The 15,260-nt window shown below is 38.4% G+C and overlaps 1 protein-coding gene and 1 long non-coding RNA gene across 2 annotated transcripts; both read right to left on the bottom strand.

Moving 5' to 3' along the window:
- Window positions 1–1,388: 1,388 nt before the first annotated feature.
- On the bottom strand, window positions 1,389–2,260 carry LOC122040298. The gene is made up of 2 exons (XR_006128577.1): window positions 2,025–2,260; window positions 1,389–1,664 (listed from the first exon to the last, which is right to left on the bottom strand). It is a non-coding gene; the product is annotated as an uncharacterized LOC122040298 (long non-coding RNA).
- Window positions 2,261–13,804: 11,544 nt separating this feature from the next.
- On the bottom strand, window positions 13,805–14,908 carry LOC122040297 (transcription factor MYB59-like). Its single transcript, XM_042599624.1, has 3 exons — window positions 14,544–14,908; window positions 14,335–14,475; window positions 13,805–14,247 (listed from the first exon to the last, which is right to left on the bottom strand). The coding sequence occupies exons 1-3, from the start codon at window positions 14,789–14,791 to the stop codon at window positions 13,968–13,970; spliced, it is 669 nt and encodes a 222-aa protein (XP_042455558.1). The 5' UTR covers window positions 14,792–14,908; the 3' UTR covers window positions 13,805–13,967.
- Between the last annotated feature and the right edge of the window lie 352 nt (window positions 14,909–15,260).

Raw genomic sequence — 15,260 nt, 5'->3', positions numbered from 1 at the left:
GTATCTATGATATGACTTCTTATTGGACATATGTTTTGTGGCACTAGTGTTATTAGTTCTATTATCATAGTGTTTGGTTTGCATAATACGTGGGGGGCATACCCTATTGTCTTTTTGTTTAGGGGGAGTACCCCTCGAGTATATTGTGTTTGCTGAATGCACCCATTGAGGGGGAGTGTTTCTAGTTTCTTTTTGATATTTGGCAAAGGAAGAGATATAAGTTGAAGTTTATGCTTAATTAAAATGAAACTCATGCTTAGTTATATATGTGTTGTTATTACTGCTTATGCTTAATTTAGATGAATTTCATACATAGTTCATGACAATATGTGGTTTGCTATTACTATTTACTATTTCATTATTATTGTGGTGTGTTGAAAATTAGCCTAAACTTAAATAATTGTCAACACATTGAAACTTCTAGGGCATGATTGCACCAATATCATTGAGTCAATTCGAATTAATGAGATAGTGACTCATTGAATTCGAATTGCATGAAGGAAGAGGAAGAGTCAATTTCGAAATTGGCCATTCACTCGTGAAGAATTTGAAATGTTGATTTGAATTATTGAATGAAGACCAAAAGACTCTTGTCTTAATGAAGTGTTAATGCTCAATAAGTGTATTCATTAGATGAAGTACAAAAGGCCTTTTTTTATCTCATTTTGAGTGGAGTATCTTCTTCTTCTCTCTTCTTTCCTTTGGCTGAAATCTGCCTTTGGGGTTGCTAGAACAACCTTAGTTGATTTTTTCTCCACTTTGTGAGTTTGTGAGATGGACAAAAGGCTTGTTCGTGTGGATACCAAAAGAGGCACAAACACGTGATCGTGCTGAGATCCTTGTTGTGGGAAGTTCGTGTTTACGCAACAAAGATATAACTCCCTTTTAACAAACTTAGTATATATTTTTCTCCTTCGCATGGAGCTTCTGAAAGGATCTAGTTAGCTTTCCCGCTACGCTTTCAGCGTGTTTAGCGCTCTAGATCCTTACACTACACGTAGGACACCGAAATAAGGAAGGATGCATGGAAGAAAAGCATATTGGATAGTGATTATTAGGCCCCAATTCTTGATCGGAAGGAACACAAAAGCTTTTACCCTAACATCATTGTATAGATAGAAAGGGTCAACAGAGCTTTTGTTTTTGACGATCAAAAATAGTTGTCATAAAAGGTAATTTATTGAATCAACAAGTGAGATCCTACAAAAATTACAGAAAGAAGCTTGGGGAGGTTGTGTGATGATATGTTAAGGAATTTCAAAGGGAACTGAAAGCTTATAGCATAAACATCCAACAACAAACTGATTTGTGGTTTAGGCGCAAATGGCTTCAAAGCAGGAAAAATAAACATCAAAGCTCATGCCAAGCAGAAAATAAAGATCCGACAATAAGATAAATCCCTCATTATATCTAAAGTAAAAGTAATGGCAGCCACTTTAAACATGGAGAAAGTTGTCACAAGCATAAATGCAAAGTTCCATAAAATTAGATCTCACTGTAAGATTCTCGCCAACACTAAAAATATAATGGCCATCTTTGTTGTCTCTCCTCCGGGGTGGAGATGCATATCGAGGAACTCCAGTATTGTAGAAGGATTGCTAGAACTGAGCAGTAGTATTGGCCATGAGCATAACTTCCTTCCAACAGTAGAATGACTGAAAAACCTGCAAAACAAAACCACCGAAATGGATGATTTCCAAATCTGATAATTCAGAGAGAAATATACAAACAATACCTTCCAAAACAAAAGCTTTCCTCCCAACATTCAGTGATCCAATAAACAAATAAAATACAAAATGAGGGAAATTTATAGTAACAAAGAAAACAGTAATTCAGATTATGTGATGAACAGGAAGTATAAACAAACAGGGATCAGGACTACATAATAGATCGTTAGATTTAACATCAATCGGACAAATAACAAACCGATCTACAGGTGCCTAGATGAGAAAATAACATTACTACGACAACTATGGAAAACAGATTGAAATATGAAATCATGAAATCAATAAAGGGTAAAAGACCTGGGGAGGGGGGATCGGAAGCGGTACATCCCAACCAAGTCTCTGCCTCTTCCGCGGGCGCTTGTTCGTGGCCGCGTGTGCAAGCTCGGCGATCCATTGGGTCTGCATCTCAGATACAATCACAAAGCAACAACGGACCACTTCGGAGGTGGAATCCAGTCCTCCACTCCCACTAAACCAAACTCTCTCAACCCCCTCTCCCAACCTAACCATAGTTAAGACACCCTTCGACGTGGGCTCTCATTCTCAACCGTAGTTCTCTATTATGTTAAATAGTTCTCTATCACAAGGATCGGATTATTAGATTTCATTTGCGATCCAAATCCGAGATCTATCGGATTCGCATCCATCAAAACCCTTTTTAAAAATTATAAAGTCAGAATTTTTTTTTATAATCTAATACTTAAAATGCCTTTTCTATTTCTTTTTAATAATCCAAATTCCAGTCCAATTAATTTCTTTCAGAGGAAATTTAGAACATAATTTAGGCACACTCAAAGAATAGATATTTAAGATATTCATTCCATAAATAGAAAATTTAAAAATAGCTTTTCTAAAAAGTGATTAATCAAGTCAGATCTGTTATCCATTAAGAAAAAAAATTAATAATACTCAACTGAGTCTCAAACCCTAGATCTTTATATTAGTATAAGAAGTACTAGATAATTAAATCTAAATTTTGATACTAACAAAAGCTTCAAAGTTAAGGGTTATTGTGTTTTAATAAGTCTAACTAAGTGGACAGGAAATTTCTAAGTGAGTTTAGACAAGACAAAAGTCCTAGTAAATACTAGGCAAGTGGAAAGCTCTAGTTGTGGCTAGGCAAGGAAGTCTTGGTCCGATGGACTGGATGGAAGTCTTAGTAGGTCAAGGACATTGGACAAAAAAATCCTATGGATCGAGGACAATAAATGAAAGTCCTGAAGGTTGTTGACACCAGTCGAAAGTCTGGACGGATCGAGGGTCGGACGTCCAACGAAAAGTTTAGAAGTTTCGGATGTTGAGCAAAAGTTCAAACAGTTTGGAGGACTAGTTTAACATCAAGTAAACTCTCTTGAAAGAAATATGTTAAGACGTGTTCCCGTTGAGAGAGCAGTAGACGTCAATTAGACCTATGATTTCACAGGAAATCTAAAAGTCAGAACCGGACATCTTCGAGATTGTCAAAATACTATGTTTTGCTTATTATTCTAACTTTATGTTGCAGGAAGATTGAGATTTTGCATGTTATGATTTTATCTTGCTCGGTCGATCGAACGTCCGGAACAGTTGACCGAACCCTAGTGATTAGAGTAGGATTTCAACTCACGGTGAATATTCGACCAAGGGATCGGTTGACCAAACAGAGAGGTTCAGTCGACTGAATGGTGGATAAATAGCGGGTTGATCGAACTACATAAGGTGGGGGATGATTGGATGATCGATCAACCAAATGGTAGGATCAGTCGATCGAACGAATATTTTATCCGAAATGGAAGTATCTGGACGAGAAGTTGGCCTAATTTAGAAGGATAGTCGACCTATCAGGAAGGATTGGTCGACCGATAAAAGTCGAGTCACGAACAATGATCTTGAGATCAGTAAATCGGATTAGGTTTAACTTGGCTATAAAAAGAGGGTTCGACCAGCAAGTGAGTATAACTCTTCTACGACTTCCGTTCTTGCGCGCTGCTCCGAAAATCTCTCGTTGACGCTCAAATACTACTCCGACAACAATGCCTAAGATACTACTCCAAGTTATCGGTATAATCATTTTGTTTATTATACTTTCAATTTTATACATTTGTAATCATTCAAAGTTTTAGTGGATCACCCAATGAAAATGATCAACGATTATAGACTTTAGCATATGAATCGTCACAAATTTTAAACTAAGTAAAAAATAAAGTGTTAACGACTTCTTTTCCTTACTTTACTATTCGCTGCATTTAATCTGAGTGTTTTAATGAAAAACATAAAATATCATGAGGGTTATTTACTCCCTCTACTCTAACGTTTTTGATCTAAGACCATCTCCAACCGATGCCCTTTGACACCATTTTGATGTAAAAGGAACATCAAATCTCCTCCAATGAAGACCCCAAAACTTGCACCAAAATGGTAAGTACGGATTTTTTAAATATAATATATTATAATATTAAATTTATATTTAAAATATTCTGAAATATTATAAATTAATATTATTTAATTTAATTGAATTTATTATGTAAATTTTATATATTATAAATTTATATTAATTATTTACTTAAATAATTAATATTTAAAATATTTGTTATATTACTAAGATTATAAATATATTAAAAATTTTAATATTGGTAATTTCATAACAAACACACAATAAAATTAGTTATCATGTACAATAAAATTTTTAATTTTAAGTAATTATTATCTTAATAAAAATATTTAACAAATTCATATATATGTTAAATAATAAATTATAAGATGAAAAAATAAAATATTCTAAAGAATATTCCTTTTAAGGTAGGAAATGATATGCATTGGTTAGAGTTGGAAAAATTTTTAGTGCTCAAATGACACCAAATTAGTGTTGAAAGTGCATCAAAATAAGTTTTGTGGTTGGAGATGGTCTGACATCCTGATCTAATGTTGAAAGATCTAATCATGACACCCTGCCCTCCAAGGACTAAAAGAGCTTTTCTAACTCTACTTTAAAGTAACTTTGATAAAATTTATTCTAGAATCATATGATTTTTTGTAAAAATTACTCGCACTCTTAGAATAGTGTACTTTTATAATTGAGCGGCTTTGCTTAAAGCTATTCAAAAGTAGAAGTTTAGAAGGATAAATATAAAATTTTTGAACCCCCTTTATTTATTTCATAAAAGTGGATGAATTACTATAAGATTGCAGGGATCAAATTTTGATATTTTTTTTCGTTCTTCTCAATTGAACGAAAAATAATTATCTTTCCTCTCTTGTAGTAAGACAGTCATACAATTATACTACACTAATGCATCAGGATTCCATCGACTCATCAGTTCGACCAATCGAAGAACTACCGCAATGTATGATCCCTCCTTACTCATCCACCGATTTTACTTGTTTCAGTCCACATCAATTCCTGTTTAACTTTGCAGTGTATCTATCTATTCATGACACTGTGCGTCTCTGTGAACTTAACCTCCATCACCAACGATACACTTAAAGATGAGTGGAGCCTTTTTATCCTCGTGCTCTACAGACAAGCTAAGCTGATACGCGCGCGCTTGTTGGCCAAGGTTTGCCATTGCTTCATAAGTGGATTTGGATTTCAGTCACTACGATTCAACTGTTTAAGGAGACTTATCTGATCCTATTAGATAACACTGCTTTGGATTCTTTTTAGATACCTGCCATGACATTGTTTCACGAGGTTTAAATGTTAGAAAACGATTTTGGATTCAAGGGAATCTAATTAAATTTAAGATCCGTGTTCGAGTTAAATATCATGGATAGTCAAATCATACATGAACGAACAAGTCGACTCACATGTTCCTTGTTGAAAAGACACTATAAAAGAAGGTAAACTGACGCCGAAGAGAGGAATTTTTTTAAATAGTACAGTGCTGAAGTTAGGATTTTTTTTAAATAGTACAGAAAAGAATAAGATAGAGAAAGAGAGGAGGATCTAATAGAGTTGTATAGAGTTTGGAATCCTTGCATTTACCCTCTTCAGGGTTTATATAACTATCAGAAGAACATTTCCACTTCGAATTATCATGCAATCACACACTCTTCCAGCATCATTGTATACGCTCTTGAGGAGACAAAATTTGTATCATTGTCTTCTCGGGGTGGTGCGATGGTTAAGACATAAGGTGTTATCATATGAGGTCTTGGGGTCGAAACTCGGCATGACCGAGCATAACCTCCCCCATGTCTTGGTCATTTGCACTAATGGTTAGTAGCCACCCATGATTTATCTCCTCCGTATTGGCCTAGGGACGGATTGACAGGGGCGCTGGGGGCGAGCGAATCGTCTTTTGCCACTTAAGGAGACAAAATTGGACAGCTGCTAGTTGTCTCTCCATTCATCAAGTACCATGTGCTTATAAGAAAGCATCTAGAGGATCAAATCTGACAATCTCATAACCACCTCTCTATTTATCTGATATCTCATGCCACAGTCCCCTCGGGACGGTCTAGTGGCTAACGTATGAGGTGTTGCTTCCATGAGATTTAGAGTTCGAATCTCAGTAAAAACGAGGTAAATGTCTCCCTTATATGCTAATCATTATTCCAAAAGCTAGTAGCCGTCCATGATTTACCTCCTCCGTATTGACCCTAGGATGGGTTGGCGAGAGCGCTGGAGGCTAGCGTATTCACCTTTTGTCACCATGATATCTCATGCTACAGAATATTCGCAATTGTTATCCGTCTTTCTTGAGAGAAACGAGCTTATTATGAGCACGTATAGAAAATGTCCGACATAGAGACGTATCAAAAATTAGAGATGGACTGGGTTGATCCCAAATTAAGTGAGTATGCCAAAAACACTATAGAAGATGTTTGAGTTCACTTAATGCAATTGTTGACGAGTGGCTCATATTTGGATGAAGGGATATCATGGAAGAAAAATCTGTTAAGATTTTTCGTAATAAAATTCTGTTAAGATTTTATATAACAGAATTTTGTTATGTTTTTCATAACAAATTCTGTTACGATTTTACCGGGTCTGGGGGTTTAGCAGTATTTATAGGGATCATTGTAAACCCATTGAAGATCAGACAACACAAGAATCATTAGATGTGATTCTCTTGTGTAGAAGAGAATTCTAATAAAGCTTCGGCCGTTTCGTGGAGTAGGCAAGTCGCCGAACCACGGTAACTCTTTTTCTTTCTCTTCTTCTTCTCCTTCCTGGTGTTTGCTCTCTTTTGTGCGTCTTTGTCTTGTTGTTCCGCGATCTCTTTCTCTCTTCCTCTTCTTCCGCGGTTCAGAAAGGTTGAGAGGTATTGCCCTCTCTTTGCACAACAATTGGTATCGAGCTCCAGGTTTTGGCGATTTCTTCAACATGTCGGGGCGACTTCTGCGAAGTTTGATATGGTGAAGTTTGGAACCGGAAACTTTGGATTATGGCGAGAAGGGTCAAGGACTTGTTGGTGCAACAAGGCATGGTGAAGGCGCTAGAGAAAGAAAACCGGAAAGCATGGAGAAATCAGATTGGGAAGAACTTCAGGTGAAGGTAGCAACAATCGGGCTTTGTCTTACGGATGACGTGATGTACCATGTCATGGACGAGGAGTCACCGGTTTGACAAAATTTGGAAAGCGGTACATGTCAAAATCATTGACAAACAAGTTGTATCTCAAGCGAAATTATTCGTGAAGATGACGAAGGAACCGATCTGAGCCAACACATCAACGTATTCAACGATTGTAAGTGATCCGGCGGATTGATGTGAAGATCGAAGACGAAGACAAGGCGCTGATGTTGTTGAATTCTCTACCTTCATCTCCTACGTACGAGAATTTGGTTACTACTTTGATGTGGAGTAAGGAAACTCTCAAATTGGAGGAGATCACAAGTGCGTTGCTAGGTTTTCACCAAAGGAAGAAAACAAGCGATGAAATTTCTCAAGAAGAAGGACTTGTGGTAAATAGCAACCAAGAGCGTGGTAGGAGCAAATCTCGACATGGATATGACAACAACAACAAGACTCGTACTAAGTCGAGAAGGAAGAAGGTGATCACGTGCTACAAATGTGGAGGTAAATGTCATATCAAGAGAAATTGTCCAGAGATAAAGAAATATGTTGCAGAGAACAAAAGTAGTTCGGCAATGTCTGCAAACATAGTTGAAGAAGAAAATTCAGAAAGCGGTGATGGAGATATGCTATCAGTTATGTCAAGTTCGGAGCAGCTGACGGATGCATGGATTTTAGACTCTGCATGTTCATATCACATGACTCCAAACAAGGATTGGTTTGACACCTATAGGGCAGTGGATTCTGGTTCAGTGTTGATGGGAAACGATGCATCATGCAAGGTTATCGGCATAGGGAATGTCAGAATCAAGATGTTTGATGGTGTGATCAGAACTTTATGTGATGTCAGATATATACCAGAGCTAAGGAAGAACTTGATCTCACTAGGCACACTGGATGGTATTGGTTGTAATTACAAATCAATGAGCGGGGTGATGAAAGTCAGCAAGGGAGCTCTGACGGTAATGAAAGGACAAAAGGTAGCAGGAAACATCTACAAGTTGATAGGGACTACAGTTGTAGGTGGAGTCGCCTCGGTGGAGTCTGAATCAGATAGTACTGTCTTGTGGCATATGCGGCTAGGGCATATGGGTGAACGTGGGATGCTAGAACTTCACAAGAGAGATTTGTTGAAGGGTGTCAAAACGTGCAAGCTTGAATTATGCAAATTCTGTGTTCTTGGGAAACAGAGCAAAGTGCAATTTAAGACGGCAACAAACAAGACGGAGGGGATTCTGGACTACGTACATACGGATCTCTGGGACCGGCCAGTGTAGCATCACGTGGAGGGCACTTGTATTTTGTGAGTTTTACTGATGATTTCTCACGAAAGGTATGGGTATACTTTATGCGTCACAAGTCAGAAACTTTTGCAAAGTTTAAATTGTGGAAAACTGAAGTAGAGAACCAGACCGGAAGGAAGATCAAATGCCTTAGGTCAGATAATGGGACTGAGTACACAGATTCAGAGTTTCAGAAATTACGTGAGCGGCATGGGATAATGAGGCACTTCTCGGTTCGCAGGACACCTCGGTAGAATGGGGTAGCGGAAAGGTTGAGCAGGACAATCATTGAGAAGGCAAGATGTCTCAGGTGAATGCAGGGCTTGCAAAGAATTTCTGGGCGAACATGGCATGTTATCTCATTAATAGATCACCAAGGGCAGCACTAGAAGGCAAAGTATCGGAGGAAGTATGGACAGGGAATCAAGTAGATTACTCTCATCTTCGAGTTTTTGGATGTCCAGCCTATATGCACATATCTAGTGAGGAAAGATCAAAGCTGGATGCAAAGTCAAAGCAATGCATTTTTCTGGGCTATCAGAAAGGAGTTAAAGGCTTCAAGCTTTGGGATCCTAAGGCAAACAAGGTGGTGATCAGCAGAGATGTGGTGTTTGACGAGAAAGCTATGTTACAACGTACTCAGGAAGAAGGAAAGGAAACACCACAAAGCAACAAAGAGAAAGATATTGTGCAGGTGGAGCTAGAGACTCATGACTTCGATGATTCTAGCTCAGAGCACATGGAGCATCGCACTATAGCTAGTGGTAGAACGAGACGAGTCGTAAAACCACCCACTAGATACGGATTCGAAGACTTGGTATCTTATGCACTTACCACTAGTAGCGGAGACCCTACATCTTTTCAGGAGGCAATACATAGCTCTGAAAAGGACAGGTGGACGGGGGCTATGGCAGAGGAGATGGAGTCGTTGCATAAGAACCAAACGTGGGATCTAGTGGAACTTCCTAAAGGAGAGAAAGCTATAGGGTGCAAGTGGATATTCAAGAAGAAAGAAGCAATGTCAGAGGGAGAAGAAGTGAAGTTTAAGGCTCGGTTGGTAGCAAAGGGGTATTCATAAAGAAAGGGGATTGACTATGAAGAAATTTTCTCTCCAGTGGTAAGACATACGTCAATTAGAGCGGTATTGGCTTTGGTGGCACATCACGATTTGTATTTGGAGCAAATGGATGTGAAGACGACATTTCTTCATGGAAATTTGGAGGAGCAGATTTTTATGTCACAACCTGAGAGATTTAGTCAGTCCGGACAAGAGCAGTTGGTTTGTAAGTTGAAGAAATCGCTCTATGGACTGAAACAATCTCCCAAGCAATGGTACAAACGTTTTGATTCATACATGATTCAAAACGGATATAGGAGATGCGAGTATGACTGCTGCATATATGTGAAGGGCCTTGAAGATGAATCACTGATTTTCTTACTACTATACGTAGATGACATGCTCATTGTTGCGAAGAAGATGAGAGAGGTTGACAAATTGAAGAGGCTACTGAGCAAGGAATTTGACATGAAAGATTTGGGAGAGGCCAAGAAGATTCTTGGGATGGAGATTCACAGGAATAGAGTTGCAGGGAGATTATGGTTGTCTCAACGTAGCTATGTGGAGAAGGTGTTGGATAGGTTCAACATGAAGAATGCAAAGTCGGTGAGCACACCCCTGGCGCATCACTTCAAGTTATCCAGTACACAGTGTCCAAAGACGGATGACGAGATCCAAGAGATGTCAAAGGTTCCTTATGCCAGTGCAGTTGGTTGTCTGATGTATGTCATGGTTTGCACGAGACCAGATTTGGCGCAAGCAGTTAGTATGGTAAGCAAGTTTCTCTCAAATCCTGGTCGACCACATTGGGATGCAGTGAAATGGATTTTCAGATACTTGAGAAATACAACTAATTATGGCATCATGTTCAGTAGATAACCGGAAGATCCTTTAGTTGCTGGGTACGTAGATGCAGACTATGCAGGAGATTTAGATAACAGGAGGTCTACTACAAGATACGTATTCACTGTGGAAATCTATGATACAATCTATTGTTGCATTGTCTACTACGAATCCGAGTGGCGGTAGCTGACGGCGAAGGAAGCTTTATGGCTTACAGGGTTGGTCGAGAACCGGGTGTTCGACAAGGTGGAGTCAAGTTGTTATGCGATAGTCGGTGCTATCTATTTGGCGAAGAATCAGTGTATCATGTGAGGACCAAGCACATTGATGTGAGGTTTCACAAGATCAGAAAATTAATTGTTTTCAGGGAAATTCAACTTGAGAAGGTTCACACTGTAGACAATGTTATAGATATGTTGAAAAAGCAATGACCACAGAGAAATTCATGCATTGCTTGAAATTGATCCATGCCTCTAGATGCTAGAGGAATGAAGCCTAAACCCAGAGTTACAGGTGGTGTTTTGCTCAGATATTTGTATTCTTAAAAGGGGTGAATATTCGCCAAGGTGGAGATTGTTGACGAGTGACTCATATTTGGATGAAGGGATATCATGGAAGAAAAATCTGTTAAGATTTTTCGTAATAAAATTCTGTTAAGATGTTATATAACAGAATTTTGTTATGTTTTTCATAACAAATTCTGTTACGATTTTACCGGATCTGGGGGTTTAGCAGTATTTATAGGGATCATTGTAAACCCATTGAAGATCAGACAACACAAGAATCATTAGATGTGATTCTCTTGTGTAGAAGAGAATTCTAATAAAGCTTCGGCCGTTTCGTGGAGTAGGCAAGTCGCCGAACCACGGTAACTCTTTTTCTTTCTCTTCTTCTTCTCCTTCCTGGTGTTTGCTCTCTTTTGTGCGTCTTTGTCTTGTTGTTCCGCGCGATCTCTTTTCTCTCTTCCTCTTCTTCCGCGGTTCAGAAAGGTTGAGAGGTATTGCCCTCTCTTTGCACAACAGTCTCTCCATTCATCAAGTACCATGTGCTTATAAGAAAGCATCTAGAGGACCAAATATGACAATCTCATAACCACCTCTCTATTTATCTGATATCTCATGCCACAGTCCCCTCGGGACGGTCTAGTGGCTAACGTATGAGGTGTTGCTTCCATGAGATTTAGAGTTCGAATCTTAGTAAAATCGAGGTAAATGTCTCCCTTATATGCTAATCATTATTCCAAAAGCTAGTAGCCGTCCATGATTTACCTCCTCCGTATTGACCCTAGGATGGGTTGGCGAGAGCGCTGGGGGCTAGCGTATTCACCTTTTGTCACCATGATATCTCATGCTACAGAATATTCGCAATTGTTATCCGTCTTTCTTGAGAGAAACGAGCTTATTATGAGCACGTATAGAAAATGTCCGACATAGAGACGTATCAAAAATTAGAGATGGGCTGGGTTGATCCCAAATTAAGTGAGTATGCCAAAAACACTATAGAAGATGTTTGAGTTCACTTAATGCAATTAAGTTATCATTTCATCTTTTCCTATATTTCACTGAATTTTAAATTTTATTAAATGATTTTTTTATTATTTATGAAATTGTTAAGTTAATTTACTGATAGTAATATCTAATTCGTAGTTATTAAAAATTTAGGGGTCATCAATCATCATAGAAGATCTGATCACTAATGTCGATATTAGAGAGTGTGCTGCTCATGATGAGGTAGAGGCAGTCTGTCCATGAGCGCAATGTGAGACCATGTTTGAATGTCTCATGCGGGACTCAATCTACAACTGCTTACCTCCGGAGTCGACATAAGGGTATGCCGACATGGAGGACACGTCGATCTGGTCATAGCAATCCCGGCCAAGAGCGATCATGTTGGCAATGACTACACCTCTGAGGGTGAGGGCTTGGCCACAAGTGGTGACAATGAAAGGGCGTGGGGACGAGTAAACGAGGGGAAGGAAGGAAGTGATATCGTCGGGGGAGGACGAGTAGAGGACGACGATGGGAAGAGCGAGGCGAAGAATTGGATTGTGGTTTCGGAGTCAAAGATGAGGAGGGTAGAAACAAGGGCTAGTAGTCCATGGACGGAGTTGGTTGGTAGTTAAAGAAATAGCAAGCATGTATATTGCAAGTTTAATCTGAATGGATAGAAGAAAGAAAAGACTCGTATTTATAATTATAATAAAAAAATTAATTAAACAAATATATAATTAAATTAAAAATAAAATTATTAGTGAAAAAAGATTTATCAACAATAAATTTGTGAACTATGTTTCCAACCTTACGTGTAAATTAAAATATTTAACCTAAGATTATGGGAAATAAAACATAACCAAATGTTGTTTGGTTCAACCTAGATAATGTAACAAAAACTTGTTTATTTGAAAATTTTAATGAATAACCTAATTTAATATTTTACTATATTAACTTTAGTTACAAAATCAATCATAGATATTATTATTATTTAAACTCTACGTTTTTTTTTATTATTTGTTTTCACGTTTTTCTTTATTTTTATGTGTATTTTTTAAATTTTTAAATTTTTTTATTTTTAATGTTTTTTAATTTTTTTATGTTTTTCTTTTTTTTTTTATTTTTTAAAATTTTTTACACTTTTTTTTTATTATTTTTTATGTTTATTATTTTTTTTACATTTTTTTTAATTTTTTTTACCATTTTTAAAATTATTTTTAAATTTTTAATATTTTTTCTATTTTTTAAATTTATTAATGTTTTTTTACATTTTTTTATTTTTTAAAAGTTTTTTATTTTATTTTTTATATTTTATATTTTTTCATTTACATTTTTTTATCACATTTTTTTATTTTGGGTAAAAAAATTTTGTTAACCCTACAATCAACAAAAATCTTAATTTTTCTAGTTTTTTCGATTCCGGATTACATACTCCTTTTACTGACGTGTCGAGTATGAAACATTAATCAGAAATCATCGATTACTTTAATCAAACAGAATTTTCGTTGATAATCTTAAATGAATAATCAAAATATCAAAAATAATCCTCAACTTTTAATAGTCAAGATATAAGAAAAGATATACTAACAGATACTAAATTTTAACCCCATAATCTAATATTATAACACCCCATACCCTGAAGAAACTTTAACACCACAAAGACATGCCGAGACTGTAGGACTCTGCCACACCCTCGCAATGAAATCTACAAGCCAGTTAGGTCTCTCTAATCTACGAGATGTTTCAGTCCTTTCCTTGGAAACGCCAATAGGCGAACTGAAAGGAAAGGAAGAGAAAAGCGAGCAGCAGCGTTCACTGGCAATGAGCCCCGTTCCTTTACTCTCTCTGTTCCCAAAGGATGCACTAATTTAAAGCGTTAATAGTAAAGAAGAAGAAGAAGAAGAAGAAGAAGAAGAAGAAGTAGATGAGAAATCTAGGCTTTTGAGCTGGCTCATACGTTTGTTCACGCTCAAAAGTAACAAATTAATATGTGAGCCCTTAATATGTTCTACAAATCAAGCTCAATTCAAATACGTTATTAACTTTAATTTCTTAATCTTGATCCTTTTATTCATGGAACGCCAGTGCAGCGATTTCCTCCGACACATCGATTTCATCCCATATCTGATCCATGGAGCAGCTACAAGTGTCAGTACTGAGCTGGCCTTCATCTGTGAATCCCGGCGGCGGTCCACTCTGCGAGACCGGCGTCGGAAAAGAAGCTGACGGAGCGAAAGCAGAGAGGCTTTTCCTCTGTTCCTGCGCCTTCTTCCTCATGTGAGTCCTCCAGTAGTTCTTGATCTCGTTGTCGGTGCGGCCGGGGAGCCTTCGTGCGATCCGCGACCACCTGAAAAACAGTCACAGAGTCGTCAGTCCATGTCGAAGCGATCCCACGAGCTCGGGAAGAAGGAGAAGAACAAGAAGAAGAAGAAACCTGTTGCCCCAGCGAGAATGGAGCTCGAGGATGAGGCCCTCCTCTTGCGGCGTCATGCGGCCGCGTTTGAGGCTGGGGTGGAGGTAGTTGAGCCATCTCATCCTGCAGCTCTTTCCGGTTCGATTGAGACCTGCAGCAGCTCTTTTCAAGAACAAGGTCAGTGCAGTCTGCAAAATTAATTAAGCCATGAGCGTTCCGATCGATCCGACCTGAGACTCGGGCTATGAAATCCCACCGACGCTCGCCGAACAAGGCCACGAAGCACGCGAGCCGCAGGTCTTCCTCCTTGGTCCATGGCCCCTTCCTCATCTCCTCCGACTCCTTCGCCATCGATCGCCCGCCGGCTAGCTCTTCGCTGCATCAGCCACCGCGTCACGGCTCTCCTACTTATACCCGCCTTCACTTGGCTTCTAGCGACTGGCATTACGCGGAAAAAAAGATGCTTCATTTTCCTCATCTCACAGCTTTTCTTCTCCTTTGTGTTATGCTTACATTTTTGCTAGATTCTGGAACGCTGGTGGCTTTATGGAATCCTCATCAAGCCCTACTCATGTTGCACCCCACCAGAACTTTCTAGCTCATGCTAATGTTAATTCTATGTAAAATATTCTCCCTGCTAGTTAGACCTACGATCGATCACACCCTCTTTTCCTTTTGAACCTTATTTGAGTTCCTTCTAAGATTATTAAACACATGTGTTATCTAAAATAAATTATACTTGACTCCACTGAACTGATCAGGTCACTGTCATCTCTGTGGGCTTCCTTGGCAGGCATACTTTCTTTCAGCTCACCAAGATCTTTCGCACTAAAATATCTATTTGTTTTTGGCAAACTATTCCCGGTCTCAACTGGGAAGACACATTGAGCAGTGATAGGATATCGTGGAGCGCACTGTGCGATATTCCTCTAGCTCGATACGGTGTC

The sequence above is a fragment of the Zingiber officinale genome, chromosome 2A, assembly GCF_018446385.1.
Source record: "Zingiber officinale cultivar Zhangliang chromosome 2A, Zo_v1.1, whole genome shotgun sequence".
In the NCBI taxonomy this organism is placed as follows: Eukaryota; Viridiplantae; Streptophyta; class Magnoliopsida; order Zingiberales; family Zingiberaceae; genus Zingiber; species Zingiber officinale.
This window is presented reverse-complemented; position numbering and strand designations above follow the sequence as displayed.

Bases quoted from the DNA above. Each gene is read 5' to 3' on its own strand.
- LOC122040297 (XM_042599624.1), bottom strand. From the start codon at position 14,791: ATGAGGAAAATGAAGCATCTTTTTTTCCGCGTAATGCCAGTCGCTAGA. The intron at 14,476-14,543 runs GTCGGATCGATC...GTTCTTGAAAAG, and splicing joins TTTCATAGCCCGAGTCTCAG to AGCTGCTGCAGGTCTCAATC. The intron at 14,248-14,334 runs GTTTCTTCTTCT...ACTGTTTTTCAG, and splicing joins CATTCTCGCTGGGGCAACAG to GTGGTCGCGGATCGCACGAA.